Raw genomic sequence first — 15,870 nt, 5'->3', positions numbered from 1 at the left:
GCTGTTTCTTCTTCTCTAAGCTTTTCTTCCACTTACCCTATATTTCTTTGACAAAATAAGAGGTCTGCCTCAAGATAAAATCCTGTCATTATCACTCCTTAAACTGTACATGGGTAACGAATTTGGAATTTCACTTTTTATGTACTTTTTATATTTAACCTGTGAATAAGGATGGCCTAAATGGTTGAATAAAACTCGATGTCAACCAACTGGTTGTTGTTGTGTTCTTGTAGGGCTTAATGCCATTTTTCAGCATAAGATAGGCTATACATAGCAGCTGGTATAATTGGTGGTGGAAGAATCCTGGAAAACCCTGGAAAGAACCACCGACCCACGAGAAGCTACTGGCAAGCTTTCTCACATACCCATGTTTGCCAAGCCTGAGACTCAAACCCATGCACACAGTGGTGAGGTGGCAGTGATCCAGAATGGTGAGTGCTTTAGACCACTTGGCCAGTTGGGGCCCCATGTCTGAACCAACAGGTAGTCTGTTTGAAAGTATTTTTGTTACCTTGTTATCAATGAGAATAGCATATAAATAAATGATAACTGTAAGTCCATCTATAGTCTGCATACTGGAAAATACAACCATGAATGTCAACATACATAAATGGGCTCTACTTACCCTCCAAAGATGGAAAGACCATCAAGTTCATATGTGTATCGATATGTATCATATTGCAGGCTGTGTATTGTGAATTGTATCAATACAAGGCACAGGTGTATCATTTCACCCCTACTGTATACAGCCAATATTGTGTAGCAAGTACAGTTAAACTAAAAGAAACCAATTTCTGCCAGATACCTACATATAAATCATGGCTTAAATAAAATTTACATACTTATGGAAGAAATGATATGTGCAAAGCATGTGTATACGCTACCATGCACAGGTTTCTGATTAACATCCAATTTCACAACTGTCTAAAAATTACTAATCATGGAGAAGGAAAAAACACTTTGGCAAATAAAAGAGTCTGCAGCATTTAGAAACATTTTCTCCCTTCGAATTGCATCAGATTTTATCAAGTTTGTTTTCTAGACAGGCAGAACCAATAAATAACCTGATTCTAAACCTTTTTACCTAACATGAATTTCATGAAATCATGAGGGTTATCCGTTATGGTGCTAAATTGGCTTTAAGACAGGTTTTTGGCAATGCTATGCACTACTGATTGTTTCTTCCTTATTAGGACCACCTGAATAAAGCATCATAATTTTTACACTAAATTCAAGTTACTATAATTAATGTTTATAAGCTTGATGAATTTTACTTTCGTCTATGTTCTTGAAGTGAATACAAATATAAATACATACATGGTCAATTGTATTACATGCATGATAAGATGGAAAAAATAGGTGTGGTCATGATCCATTTCAAATCTGAAAAGTGCTTTGATAATTTTATCATTGTTTGCAGAGCCAATATCATATGAGATGTGGTTATGATCCATTTAAAATCTGAAAAGTGCTCTGACAATTTTACCATGGTTTGCACAGCCATAAATATATGCATATTAATTTCATCAAAATACACGATGAAACTCATTACCTGGGAAGGAAACATATTTTTGAAGTTACCTGTATTTCTGAATGCATCCAGACAAATCTGTTTCTGAGAGATTTTCAATTAGTTCAATGCTTAGGTGTATCAAGACATTATTTAATTAGCTATTCTGTACATGCATGAGCAGAAGGGTGAAAACTGGGCTTCTTCCTTGTTTTCTTTTTACTGGTATTGGACCAAGACTTTTGTCTCATATGCTCCCTTTTTACTACTAATCTCAAATGTAACCTACTTTCTGTCAAGGGTCTTATTTACATTTAAGGTCAAAAAGTGGACATAAACTCCAATACCAAAACCAATAATTTTGAGCCTAAATGAAAATGGGTCTATAAAAAAAAATGTTTTTTTGTCGTTATTTTTCAATGTGAGCAAAAATTGTGGTGGGTGGGTGGGTGAAAAATATTTTAATGTTAAAATTGTGTTTCAGTATAAGTGATTTTTATTTGATTCTGTTTCAGTTTTATGGATTAGGCTGATAAAAAAGTAAGCATCATTTTGGAAATGGAAAGATACTGTGAGAAGTATATCTCATTCAATTACTCTGACAATAACATTTGGTTTCTAATATGCACACTTTGATACCAACATTTAAATTAGTTCCAATGTTAAGGGTCTTAGCAAACACAGACTGGATTATGAAATGGTATAGAATATATCGATCTGGTCTATGAAACTTCATTTAATCCTACAATCTCATGAATTGTGATTGATTACATGATTATAACTTGCTCTGTAGAAAATACAACGAACAGACTTAAATACTGAAAGTATACTCTAATGAAATTTCCATGCATCTAAACTTAAAAAGGTGTACATAATCGGATCCCTTTATGGCCATAATTTTGCCCATTTGATGTCAAACATGCTTGTGAACTACCCCCACAAGCACGACTATACTGCTATGTAAATTGTGAAAAATCATGGTCGTCTGAATGGTACATGGTGTTTGTATTACACTGTTTTACTATAATTTATTAAATCTGTTTAGTAATCCACCTTGATTCCATCATCTGTTCTGTATTAAAGTATTAAATACTCCAATCTCATTTTAGTCAAATGCATTCTTCTGAACATTAAAAGTGATTTCAGTAGCCTGGGGAAAACACATGTATGAACACACGTTCTTGTATTTGGTGGATATCGAGGTTTCGCGTATGGAACCGCGTACCGAGCACATTTGTTCTGGCAATGTTATAGCTAAAATAAAATACAGTTTGAGGCAGTAAATTAATAGCAAAATAATGATGTATCAAGGAGGGATCTGTATTATCAATTCTAAGGAATATGAAATTTAGCAATGCAAGCATGGACACACAAGTTTACACAAACATTCTGTACAATCCATGCAAACTAAGGATGCCCACTATTTGACAAAATCACGGAGACTGTGGACATTGGTACATTATGACTAACGAGGACACGTTTGCATACCTAGTCCAGTCTTAACAGTCAATATGACCACTCAGGTGGCCTAGTGGTTAGAGCACCTGCCTCGGATGCGGGAGGCTGTGGGTTCTAACCAAGGCCAAGTCATAAGAAAGACATACAAAATAGTATCAACAGCAGCCTCACTAGGTGCTCAGCATTAAGATGTTAGTGCTTGGACTAGTTGGCCTGGTGTCATAATAATGGGACTGCATAGGACATCATGCTACATGTCTGCAGCAAGATACCCCAGTGCTCGACATCACTAAAAACTGTCACACTGTGGACATCATAGAAATCAGACTGAAAGATTGTTAAAGCTATGTTAAAATCAAATCCAAATCACATACTTAAGTATTAAGTAACTGTAACCTCCATAAGGGTTTCGTCTACAACTGTTCTTTAGGGCAATTACATTATTATTTGAAAATATGTCTTGTTGTTACTGACTGACTGATCCATTTATTGATTGATTGTCCTGCACATAGACTTTAGAACCACATAACACGCTTCGGATTAATCCACCACTTTGGACATCAATGACATACCGTAATAAATCTGGAGTATGCATATTTGGTCATAGCACCCTGTTTTAAGGAATTCTTAGATTTGTGTGATTACCTATTTGATTATTGGAACACAGTGCACTGGAAATAGACCGTAACCTGAAATAATTAGCCAATTAGTAGGAATAAACATCAAGGAGTGAAGTGTTAGTGAGTTTCCATGATGCTATAGTTGACTTTTAGCGAATTCAGTTTAAAGCCGCATTAGTGTTCCTAGAGTAATATAGTCCCTATTAAAATCTAATGGTGTACATTGGTGGTGTAACTGCAGTGGCAGTATTTACGGTAGGAGACCAGTAAATTACACAAAGGAATAAAAAAGACTTGGCAAATACCATTTATGCACCATGGTGGCAAATGTGATGCAGCTGTACCGATGAAATGTGCCTAGAATCCATGAATTGACTGGCCTAAGGTGGCACAGTAATAATAGTTCCCTGTGTTAGGGGATGGATGTATAGTTTCTATGGCAAGAACTGCTGATGGTATGGAAAATTGATGAAGAGAAACCATGCAGATGTGGCAATGATAGATATTTGACAAGTTTTGAAACCTGTGGTCTTGCATTGATTAGCGAAAAATTTATATATAGAATGGACACGTCAGTGTTTCTAATTTACAAATGAAGTTGTATGGAAGTCTTTGGAAATTTGGGGTAAACTTATGACTTTTAGCGGAATTGTGCTAGGGTTTGACACTGCTCAGTCAAGCAAATACCACTGGCTTGTAACAATACTATTTGGCAAGATTTGAGCATTTATGGCAGGAAACTCGCCTTATCGGAAATAAATATTTGCTCTTTGACAAAATAGAGTAATATATTAATTGCATAATACTGGTACGAATCTTCTCTCTCTCTCTCTCTCGCATGTGCAGATGTAAAGTTGAAAATAAGAACAAATGTTAGTGTTACCCATATTGTGTATTTCACTGAGACTTTTTATTTTTCAAATCAGTTTGGCTGAATAAATTGATGATGCATACAACATTATTTCTGTTGTATTCTGTATAGTGTTTTATCTCAACCTCAACACAAAGAATAATGATAGACTAAAAACAACGATAACAACAACTTATCTATGTTAACTGAACTGAAACCTCCAAAATAGCTTTAAAGTTCAGTAATTGCAGAAGTGAAGAACAGAGTTCTATGAGAGTACATGTATGTATAGAGTTAGTGGATGGGATAATTTTCTATTACCTTTTTACAAACAGTTTATCCTGTTTTATTGTTTTGGTTGTTGTTGTTGTTATAGGTTTTAACGCCATTTTTCAGCACAAGATAGGCTATACATGGCGGCCAGTATTAATGGTGGAGGAAGAACCCGGGAAAACCCCGGAAAGAACCACCGACCCACGAGAAGCTACCGGCAAGCTTTCTCACATATCCACATTGGCCGAGCCCGAGACTCGAACCTACGCAGACAGATTTATTGTTTTGGAGCCATGAATGAACACGAATATACTTTAATGGTACAACACTCTCTTGGTTCACCTTCCAAATCACTTAGTTTATACATTTTCTAATTCAAGGTACCACGTAAAGGTGTTTTGATTGGAAGTTTTAAACAGGTTTTTTTCTGCGTCGCCTTTTATACAAAACATATTGAGAAAAGATTAAATGAGTAAGAATATTAGTCTAATGCAGATCTAAAGAAATATTGTTTTAGTTATAAATACAAGTTGGTCCAATAGAACATCCTGAGCATTTTGACTATTGTTAAAAACCTCTTTAAATTTGGGAAATCTTTAAAGATTGACACCTTGTTTTTACATTTTGTGTGTTGTTTTAATATGACTTTGTTTACAACAGAACTGTCAATACAAATATAATTCATGATATGTTAAGCAAAGTCATCAAATCACCAAGTGAAGCAAGTATATACATTTAAAAGAACTATGATGGCATTCAACAGTTTATGATTGCTTGCATGTTTAATCACAGGTCCTAAGAGCGTGATACTCAAAAACAGATTGCTGTAATTAAATGTTTCATTTTGGGATTGATCATCTTGATGATAAATGTTTGACCTCTGTATAATATATTTATCTTTCTATATATTTAAAAGAACATTGAATGCATAGAACAGCTAATGATTGCTTGCACATTTAGTCGCATGTCTTAAGAGCAAGATAATGAAAACATATTGCTGTAATTAAATGTTTCATTTTGGGACTGATCATCTTGATGATAAATGTTTGACCTCTATATAATATGTTTATCTTTCTATATATTTACTGAATTTCTGTGCATGTAACTTCCAAATTTGGTTAATGATAATTCAATCTCACCTTAAAAGGATTTTTCACTTGATTCACATCTGTTCTTTCCTGTTTGAATACTAAGTAGGCAAATGATGAAATAGGGGTGGATATAGCTCATATAATAATCATAAAATAAATTTTGCATATTAAGGATGTCTTTTCAATATCTTTACATGTGTAAAATCTCACAGCAAACAGTATGTTTCAACTTTACAGATGGGTCGGATAATTAGGCAATTTTGGAACAACTCTACAATGAATTCATATGTATTTCCAATAGCATTTTGATGTACCTCTTTTATTCATGTCGCAGATTTATTTGCCAGTACTGGACGTGTATGGTATAAATATATTGTGAGTGTGAGTTTTCCAACACTACTGTTTTACATGCATGAAATATTAATAAAATATAACAGGGACTGTTATATGCACTAGCTTTTCATCTTATAGTTTAGCTAAGTAGTTGGTATCTGATGCATGGATCTAAAGGGAGATACTACGTTTCCGCAATGTGTCATCTGATAGCTGAAAGATTTCTCTTACAAGTTTTCAACCAGTCAGTCAAAGACATGGTTTCAGGCATGTGTATTGACAGCTTTGGAAGAAATATACACTCCAAAATCACGAACAAGTACCAAGCATGTAAATGGGGACCATGCTACAAATCTAGTTCTACAACGTAAGACACATCACTGGATATTTTTGTTCTGGGGGGTGATGGGTCTTACTGCCTAAATAACAGCACTGTGTAGCATGTTTTGATGTTGACTAACAGTATAACGAAAGTCAAATTTTCAGAAATATGACACACAACTGACAAACCAAAATCGATGCTTTCCTACAAAGTAAAGTTATAATGTTTTTGTCAGACTTTACTTACCCTGATGTCTTTTCTCTAATAAATTCAAATTCTCACAAAAGAAATGGACCTGTTTTCAAGTTTCATTCGGGTTAAGTTGAAATATTATTTTTTAATGAAACAAACAAAATGTATTATACCTATTGGAACTTTAAAGCAAAGTTTCATTTCGTTCAAGAAACATCCACCACATGAACCTACTTGAACATATTTAGACTACCGTCACACTGCAACAAATTCTACGGAACATGAAAATGCATCCATTTGCTAGTGTCATATTTTCATTCCGGCAAGATAAAGACAGCACAGTAAGTATATTAATTACACACAGATTAATGGAAGAGTGTCAATATATGCTGCCAAATGTGAGACATTCGTGAAACTCTGACAACTCATTCTGATGTTAACAACATTGGAACACTCTATACAAGGCCGTTATTTGGACAGTAATACATAACACTTAAACAAAAACAACATGTGCTATGTCTTACATTGTAGGACTAGCTACAAATCCTATTCTAGGCAAAATAGTTGGGAGAAGCAAGCTTTTACCATTTTTCCAACCGATGACAGTTGGGAGTCCTCGGTTGAAGGTGTGTCATCGGTACGTTGGTGTGTAACCTCGTGAAAGTCTTCGGTTTACACCAAATACAAACGCACACACACACATACAGAGAGAGAGAGAGAGAGAGAGAGAGAGAGAGAGAGAGAGAGAGCGAGAGAGAGAGAGAGAGAGAGAAACGTAGAAAAAGACACCGACCTCTCTGTAGCTGAGGCTGCCTGGATCGAATGTTGAATTCGCTAGTTGAAAGGAAAAATTGACATGGGGAATTTGATGTAGGTGCTTTATGACCCAGTCGATCTCATAAGACATTGTGTCCAAAATTTTCAAATTTATGATTAACCGATTTTTGTCTTTTTGGGTTGCGTTAATCTACAAAATATCGTTTTATATGACGACAGATTCCAAAAAAATGTTTTTCTTTTTATCAAGTCCGATACAAGTCGATCAATTTTTAAGACATCGCCATTTTTTAATCACGTGATCTAAAACCCATGAGGACTGGTTTTGCTACATTAACAATGTGCCTATCAAAGATTTTTATAGGTGACAACCAGTCTGTTACCTTGTAAAATTCAAAATATTTTCCCCCAAATATTTCAGTTATGGGTTTTGACCATTATATTGAGTCAGATCAGAAGAAAGAAAATTACATAAGCAGCAGTTTTAAAATTAGATGAAAAATTGCGAACATTTTCAGCGATGCATTTCCTGGAAATGGTTTTGGCTGGGTTAATGATGATACAGTAAGGCAAGCCCTCGTGATGATTCATTTGTGACGTAAGAGGGCTTTCCCCTTAGTCACGACGAGTGGTCTCTTTCCTGTTGGACATAGGGGATTTTTAATCAGGAGTAGAATTTTTATTTTTTGACTCAAAAGATTATAATACAGTTATTGTTTGAGCATACTTTTGCCTGTGACTTAAGTATCACCTTAAGGCCAGGGATATTCCTGATAGAAAATCCATTAACAAGGGGGCACCTTGCGATCAACGTTCTGAATGGTGGACTGAAACTATGGCCAACCCAGGAAGTATTGGTGAGTTAAATTTATAGCTGCTTCTAAGATCACACTTTTATCTGGCACAACTAGGTGTACACATTATGCACAAAACATCACATTTTCCTTTTGTTATTGCATTTTTGCAGGGAAAGTATATCTTTGGAGAAATTGATTGCAAGAGTGTGGAGTTCCGGTCGACCTGAAACGGCAGAACAGGGTGATGTCGGTTGTGGCCTTCTGATAACCGTCGTCAATTGACATCGTAATTACTGGGTGGGCATAGTATTTTATAGCCGTCACTGCTGTTGAATGTACTGCATTGATTTGGGGCAAAAATGTTACTGCATTTATTTAAATGTTGCATTTACATTTGTTGCAAATTTGCAGACGTATCTGGCCTACAAGAGCTGTGCGCTTCCAAGTTCCAGTATAATGTCCTGTCCTGGTTTGACATAAGTGTCAGTTTCTGTAGGTCACTTAATAAATGAGCTGTTGATCAGATCGTTAATTGCTTTCTTACTTTTGGAAAACTAGTTTTACCTTCTTTCTACAGGCATTTATTTATTTGCTATTTTGCACCTGTACAGGTGCATCAGTGCTCTGAGAAAATGCATGTAAAGGAATTTCAAACACAAATATTTTTTGTTTGGATGCAATTGCAGCCGTTATAAATAAAATCCATTACCAGCATGTGGATAGATACTTCACAGATGCAATTCTCAAATAATTTTTCTACTAGATTTGCATTTTTAATGTAATATTGGGTTCATTTCAAACAAATTCAGGGTTTGTCACATGAACTGCAGAGGTGATGTAGGTAATGATTTTGTTGTGTGTGGTTCAAAGTTTAATAATCCTATGATACCCATTCAAAAAAATGGAAACTGTTGAATATCTTTTTACTACCGTTATAATCACACATACTAAGATTTATAAAATTGCATATAAACGTGAATTAGTGGTAATCATTTTGTGCGTACTGAAAATTTTATGAAATAAAGTGGAAAAATATTTCAGTTATGACAGTTTGAATTTGTATGTATTATACAGCACTTGACACTTGAATAGTAGTCTTACTATCCAAATAACGGTCTTGTATAGCTTGTTCTGATGTCAGTTGACATCAGAGCGGTTCGAGTCTAAGATTCAGCCAATGTGGGCATGTGAGAAAGCTTGCCAGTAACTTCTCGTGGGTTGGTGGTTCTTTCCAGGGTTTTCCGGGTTCTTCCTCCACCATTAATACTGGCCGCCATGTATAGCCTATCGTGCTGAAAAATGGCGTTAAACCCCACAACAACAACAACAACAGTTGACATCAGAATAAGTAGTCAAAGTTTCAGGAATATCTCGTACACTTGGCACCCTGTATTGACACTTTTCCACGAATTTATGTGTAATTAATATACTTCTGTGCTGTCTTTATCCAGGTGGAATGAAAATATGACACTAGCAAATGGACACATTTTCATGTCCGTTCACATACATTTGAATTTGTTACAATCCTATATGAAATGATCATGAACAGTTCATGAACCATTCATGAAAGTTTATCAGAATGTTCATGAATGTGCATGAACTGATAATGGTCAGTTCATGAAATTATGAATTCATGAACTGTTCGTGGACCAACACTTCACAAACTGTTCTTGAAATATTCATGAACAGTTCATAGAAGTTCACAAATTGGGTCATCATCAGTCATGAACATATTCATGAACTATGATGAACAAAGGTTCTCAGTGATTCATGACTTCATGAACAGTTCCTATTTAAAAAATTGATTATCTGAGAAACTCACAAATACCTATTTCATCCTGAATCATAAAATAACCTTTAAAGATGTGGGGTTTTAAAACAGTATAAAATGCAATATATTATCTTAAAAACAGTATTTAATTTCAGATAAATTTCTAATTTGCAACCAAAAAAACTTGTAAACTAACAAGCGATATTCCTTTCTTTACTCGTAGCAACGCTTTTTGTACATTTTATAATTTTTCTTTGAAAATTCAAGAGATATTGCTGTTCAATCAGCTGTTGAAGCATATTTCATCATCAATGTGCTATCTTTCCACTGGGGTTTCTCCTGACTTGACCAATCTTTTTCCCAGAGACCGACCTGTCAGATAACTCTGTTGTTTAGATGTTCAGGGCTTATAATTGAATAAAATCCTGCCCATTGTCACTACTGAATGTCTCCATCTGCAACTTAAGCTGTTCTATCCGATTACTGTTTAACATTGCTACAGCAGTCACTGTTTAATGTCTCTTCCATCTTGGCCATAGGATCCTCCAGTTTTTAAATTTTTCTCTTTAACCTACAAACTTCATCTTCTAATAATTTTACTTTTTGCTGTCTGATCTGAAAGAAAGATAAAGTTAGTTAATTACAGATAACCTCTGATCAACATCGTCTTCAGCTTTTAGCACATTATTTTTTTATCCCACTTTATTTACTGGAATAATTATGATCCAACTCAAAATTATTTAATCCCTTACACATAATACACAACTTACTGAGCATTTACATTATTTGAGAATTTTGTTGCTAGTTGTATTTGAACTGAAGCTGGATAGCCAAAGGTATAGTTACAGGAGTCGGATATTTGAATCAACAAACTATAATATTTTATTTTACAACATCGTTACACTAAATATCCATCATGCTGGATACGCTTTCTGCCTCATTTTGCTCTCACCAAATCATTTCCTTCATATTCTTCATAATCACTTCTACTTACTTTTAAAAAAATGATATTGAAAATACTCATATAACTTTGACTACTCATTCTGATGTCATAACTGACATCGGAACAAGCTATACAAGACTGTTATTTGGACAGTAAGACATAGCACTAATACAAAAACAACAGGTGCTATGTCTTACATTTTAGGATTACTATTCAAATGTCAGCTGCTGTATAACATACATATTCAAACTGTCATAACTGAAATATTTTTCCACTTTATTTCATACAATTTTCAGTACGCACAAAATGATTACCACTAATTCAATACATGTAGTCATAAGATATTCAATTTTCCATTTTTTAGAATGGCCGTCATAAGATTATTAAACTTTGAACTACACACAACAAAATCATTACTTTAACATCATCTCTGCAGTTCATGTGACAAACCCTGAATTTGTTTGAACATTTCAAGAGCATACATGAATATTCATGAACAGTTCATTAGTGTTCGTGAAGTCATGAATTTGTTTTTGTAAGGGATGTGACGGTAGTCAAGGTATGCAGAAGTATGTTTAGGTTGGTTGATATGGGGGATATGTTTCTTGAATGAAACAAAATATTGCTTACAGTTCCTATAAGCAAAATATGTTTTTAAATAATAATATTTCAACTTAACCCGATTTTGGCTTTCATCACTTTCCAGCCAACTGAAATGTAGGCCAACAAAACTTGAAAACATGTCAATTTCTTTTGTGAGAATTTGAATTTATTAGAGAAAAGATATCAGGGTAAGTAAAGTTTCATAAAAACATTATAACTTTACTTTGTAGAAAAGCGTTGTTATTGGTTTCCAGTTGTGTGTGATATTCCTGAAAATTTGACATTAGTTACTCTGTTAGTCGACTTCAAAACATGATACACAGCGCCATTAGTTATGCAGTAAGACCCATCACCCTTCCCCCCAACCAGAACAGAAATATTGGGTGATGTGTCTTATGTTGTAGTACTGTTTGAATAGGTGACTGACATAGGACCTATATATCCAACACTGTGTTTTTGGAAATCACCTGTTGCTCACAACTTTACCATAAATAGTACATGTATTAGGCAACAGTTCATTTCTATTGGTTTGTGTTTTGAGTGACATACCATGCTAAATTAATTTTTTAAGATTTAGGTTTGATTTATTTGTTTTGATTTAAGAGAGTGCAGGACACACATGATCAGATGAAGTTTAACAAAGCCTCAGATTAAACTGTGCCCACTTCAGTTTTATTGACTTAGGAAAGGACAAGGTCTCACTTCTTGGCTGATGCTTTGAATAATCAAGGGAGCAAACTGTACATGTACTGGATGTGCAGTGATGCAAGGCTTGCCATACTTTGCAGTTTCTAGAGCATATGGGGAAGGATATGCTTCCATGTAAAATCAAATAGTAAAGAAAGAAAAAACGGTGCAATTTCAGATGTTCCTGGGGCATCATTTAAAGTTCACAACAACATAATGAAAAACAGGTTGCTAAATATTGCCTTCTACCAGCTGTTAGAGAAAGCCCTGATGCATGTCTAATCCCACTGTCTGTTAGGGAAGGCCCTGATACATGGCTAATCCCACTGCTTGTTAGGGAAAGCTCTTGACTAATCCCACTGCTTGTTAGAGAAAGCCCTGATGCATGACTAATCCCACTGCCAGTTAGAGAAAGCCCTGATTCATGACTAATCCCACTGCCTGTTAGGGAAAGCCCTTGACTAATCCCACTACTTGTTAGGGAAAGCCCTGATACATGGCTAATCCCACTGCCTGTTAGGGAAAGCCCTGATGCATGACTAATCCCACTGCCTGTTAGGGAAAGCCCTTGACTAATCCCACTACTTGTTAGGGAAAGCCCTGATACATGGCTAATCCCACTGCCTGTTAGGGAAAGCCCTGATACATGGCTAATCCCACTGCCTGTTAGGGAAAGCCCTTGACTAATCCCACTGCTTGTTAGGGAAAGCCCTGATGCATGTCTAATCCCACAGCCTGTTAGAGAAAGCCCTGATACATGGCTAATCCCACTGCCTGTTAGGGATAGCCTTTGACTAATCCCACTGCTTGTTAGGGAAAGCCCTGATACATGGCTAATCCCACTGCCTGTTAGGGATAGCCTTTGACTAATCCCACTGCTTGTTTGGGAAAGCCCTTGACTAATCCCACTGCTTGTTTGGGAAAGCCCTTGACTAATCCCACTGCTTGTTAGAGAAAGCCCTGATGCATGACTAATCCCACTGCCTGTTAGGGAAAGCCCTTGACTAATCCCACTGCTTGTTAGAGAAAGCCCTGATGCATGTCTGCTAATCCCACTGCCTGTTAGAGAAAGCCCTGATGCATGTCTAATCCCACTGCCTGTTAGAGAAAGCCCTGATACATGACTAATCACACTGCTTGTTAGGGAAAGCCCTGATGCATGACTCATCCCACTGCTTGTTAGGGAAAGCCCTGATGCATGACTAATCCCACTGCCAGTTAGGGAAAGCCCTGATGCATGACTAATCTCACTGTCTGTTAGGGAAAGCCCTGATGCATGACTCATCCCACTGCTTGTTAAGGAAAGCCCTGATGCATGACTAATCCCACTGCCTGTTAGGGGAAAGCCCTGATGCATGACTAAGCCCACTGCCTGTTAGGGAAACCCTATGACTAATCCCACTGCTTATTAGAGAAAGCCCTGATGCATGACTAATCCCACTGCTTGTTAGGGAAAGCTCTTGACTAATACCACTGCTTGTTAGGGAAAGCCCTTGACTAGTCCCACTGCCTGTTAGGTACAATGGTATTAACAGCTGCCTCACTTGGCTCAGCATTTAACCAACTTTTTGGAAATTTCTTAGAAATTTTCAAAGAATGGCTATTTTTGTAATTTATGTGCAATACTGATGCACAAATGATGAAATAGGTAAGTAATATTCTGATTATGTCACCAAAATTCACCCATTAATTCATTTGGCCCTGGAGGTTTTTGTCATTTTCGCCTGAAATGCAAGTAGGAAAGACATTTTGGGTGCTATTTTTGAATACATCGGCTTTCAACATATTTTCCATGAGACTAATGCCTAGTTGTATTAGAAACATCATTTTCCATTGGTTATTTTGCTTGCGCATTTAAAAAAATAAATTTTGCTTAATGGACTCATGATTTTCATACGGAGACCACTCTTTATTCCAGATGCACACTTTATCCTAGTTTTTGCAAATGTTAGCCTGTCTTTGTGCAGTTCAGACTGGTCTGCCTTAGATCGGAGGCCAAAAGGTCTAAAATCCAGACACAAAATCACATTCTGACCACGAGTGAATTTTGGGTGAAAAACAAACAGGTCCAAAAAGTGAGGTTTTTACCTCTGTATTTTGTAGTGCAACCAGAACTTCCAGATTATTTGGTATCATTGTATATCTATATATGTCTGCTTCTTTTTAATACCACTCCCTTTGGTGTACCTTAAATGACCTTGATGCTGCAGAGCTCTGAATTAGGGTACAGCCTCATCACACCTACATATGGGATTGGGGTTGAATGAGTTAGGAGGATAGTGTTAGGACTGGTCGGCCTGGTGTCAGGATAATGTGACTAGGTGGGACATCATACCATGTCTGCAACATGATGCCCCAGTGCTAGACATCACTATAAACTGCCACACTGTAGACATCGTAGTGCTATGACTGAAAAATTGTTAATGCTAAATTAAAAATCCAAATCACACACACACACATAATACATATGGCAGTGCCATTGATGCAGCATAAATGCTGCCAGTGAAGATAACCAACCGTAATGTGTCTCTGTTGCATGCAGTTCAAAGGCATATGATGCAATGCCAAGATGACCAGTTATTGTCATAACACATGTTCACTGATGCTATGCCAGTAGTGAGGATAACAGATTTATTGGTATTAATTTCAAGTTATTTATCACGCATGGTTTTTGAAGCATACTAACATATGGTCTATTTATCGACACTGTTCTGTTATAGAAACTGCCTTCATTAAAAAGTGAAAATCACCCATTACAAAAAACCTAGAGGTGGAATTCATTGGCTATTTAAAATTTCTTGAAATTGGATGAAATGTAATTATTGCAGTGTTCCATAAGCAGGAGATTAAATACATTGAAGACAGCTTTTAGCATGCCACATGTATTAAATACATTGAAGACAGCTTTTAGCATGCTACATGTATTAAATACATTGAAGACAGCTTTTAGCATGCCACATGTATTAAATACATTGAAGACAGCTTTTAGCATGCCACATATATTAAATACATTGAAGACAGCATATTAAATACACTGAAGACAACTTTTAGCATGCTACATGTATTAAATACATTGAAGACAGCTTTTAGCATGCCACATGTATTAAATACACTGAAGACAGCTTTTAGCATGCTACATGTATTAAATACATTGAAGACAGCTTTTAGCATGCTCCAGCTTTTGGCGGATAAATGGAAGAGTGATAATACTTTTTGTGCAGCAGGCAGTTGTTTCTCTCTGATCTGGACATTGCAATTAGCAATTAAATAATTAAAGGATTAAAATATCTTCAAATTGTGCTTTTTAAGTATTGTATTTATATATATATATATATGTGTGTGTGTGTGGATTTTCAGTATTATATGTGTTTTATCATTGTTATGGACGACATTCCAAGAGTGCAAATCTATTTTCATAATTGAAATTGCATTGTGAAAGATGCTTTGCAGAATCCAGTATCTATATAAATCCAAATTTGTTCACAAAATAATTCATAATGAATACATTGCATGCTAAAGAATGAAAAAATACCATGAGAATTATAGTTACTTTATGTGGAATGTCATTGCTGATTACAGTTTGGACCAATTTCAGAATCTGTATGGTAATCCAGTAGTTAAGTACTTAGCTTACAACTCCTTA

The 15,870-nt window shown here is 35.8% G+C and overlaps 2 protein-coding genes across 2 annotated transcripts in view; one reads left to right on the top strand and one right to left on the bottom strand.

The window, feature by feature from the left end:
• The window catches only part of LOC149802814 (protein tweety homolog 1-B-like), a 119,941-nt gene extending 112,062 nt beyond the window's left edge, over positions 1–7,879 (bottom strand). Inside the window, exon 1 of the mRNA XM_089952253.1 lies at positions 7,443–7,879. Within this exon, the coding sequence (XP_089808379.1) occupies positions 7,443–7,556 (114 nt within the window). The 5' untranslated portion in view covers positions 7,557–7,879. The remainder of the gene's footprint in view (positions 1–7,442) is intronic.
• Positions 7,880–8,033: 154 nt separating this feature from the next.
• Positions 8,034–15,870, top strand: part of LOC149802813 (dual specificity mitogen-activated protein kinase kinase 6-like) — a 70,487-nt gene continuing 62,650 nt past the window's right edge. Inside the window, exon 1 of the mRNA XM_089952256.1 lies at positions 8,034–8,283. Coding sequence (XP_089808382.1) covers positions 8,262–8,283 — 22 coding nt within the window. The 5' untranslated portion in view covers positions 8,034–8,261. The remainder of the gene's footprint in view (positions 8,284–15,870) is intronic.

The sequence above is a fragment of the Sinohyriopsis cumingii genome, chromosome 3 (genome assembly GCF_028554795.1).
Source record: "Sinohyriopsis cumingii isolate HCF-2022 chromosome 3, ASM2855479v2, whole genome shotgun sequence".
In the NCBI taxonomy this organism is placed as follows: Eukaryota; Metazoa; Mollusca; class Bivalvia; order Unionida; family Unionidae; genus Sinohyriopsis; species Sinohyriopsis cumingii.
Note: the sequence above shows the minus strand (reverse complement) of the source record. Positions and strands in the feature narration are given on the sequence as shown.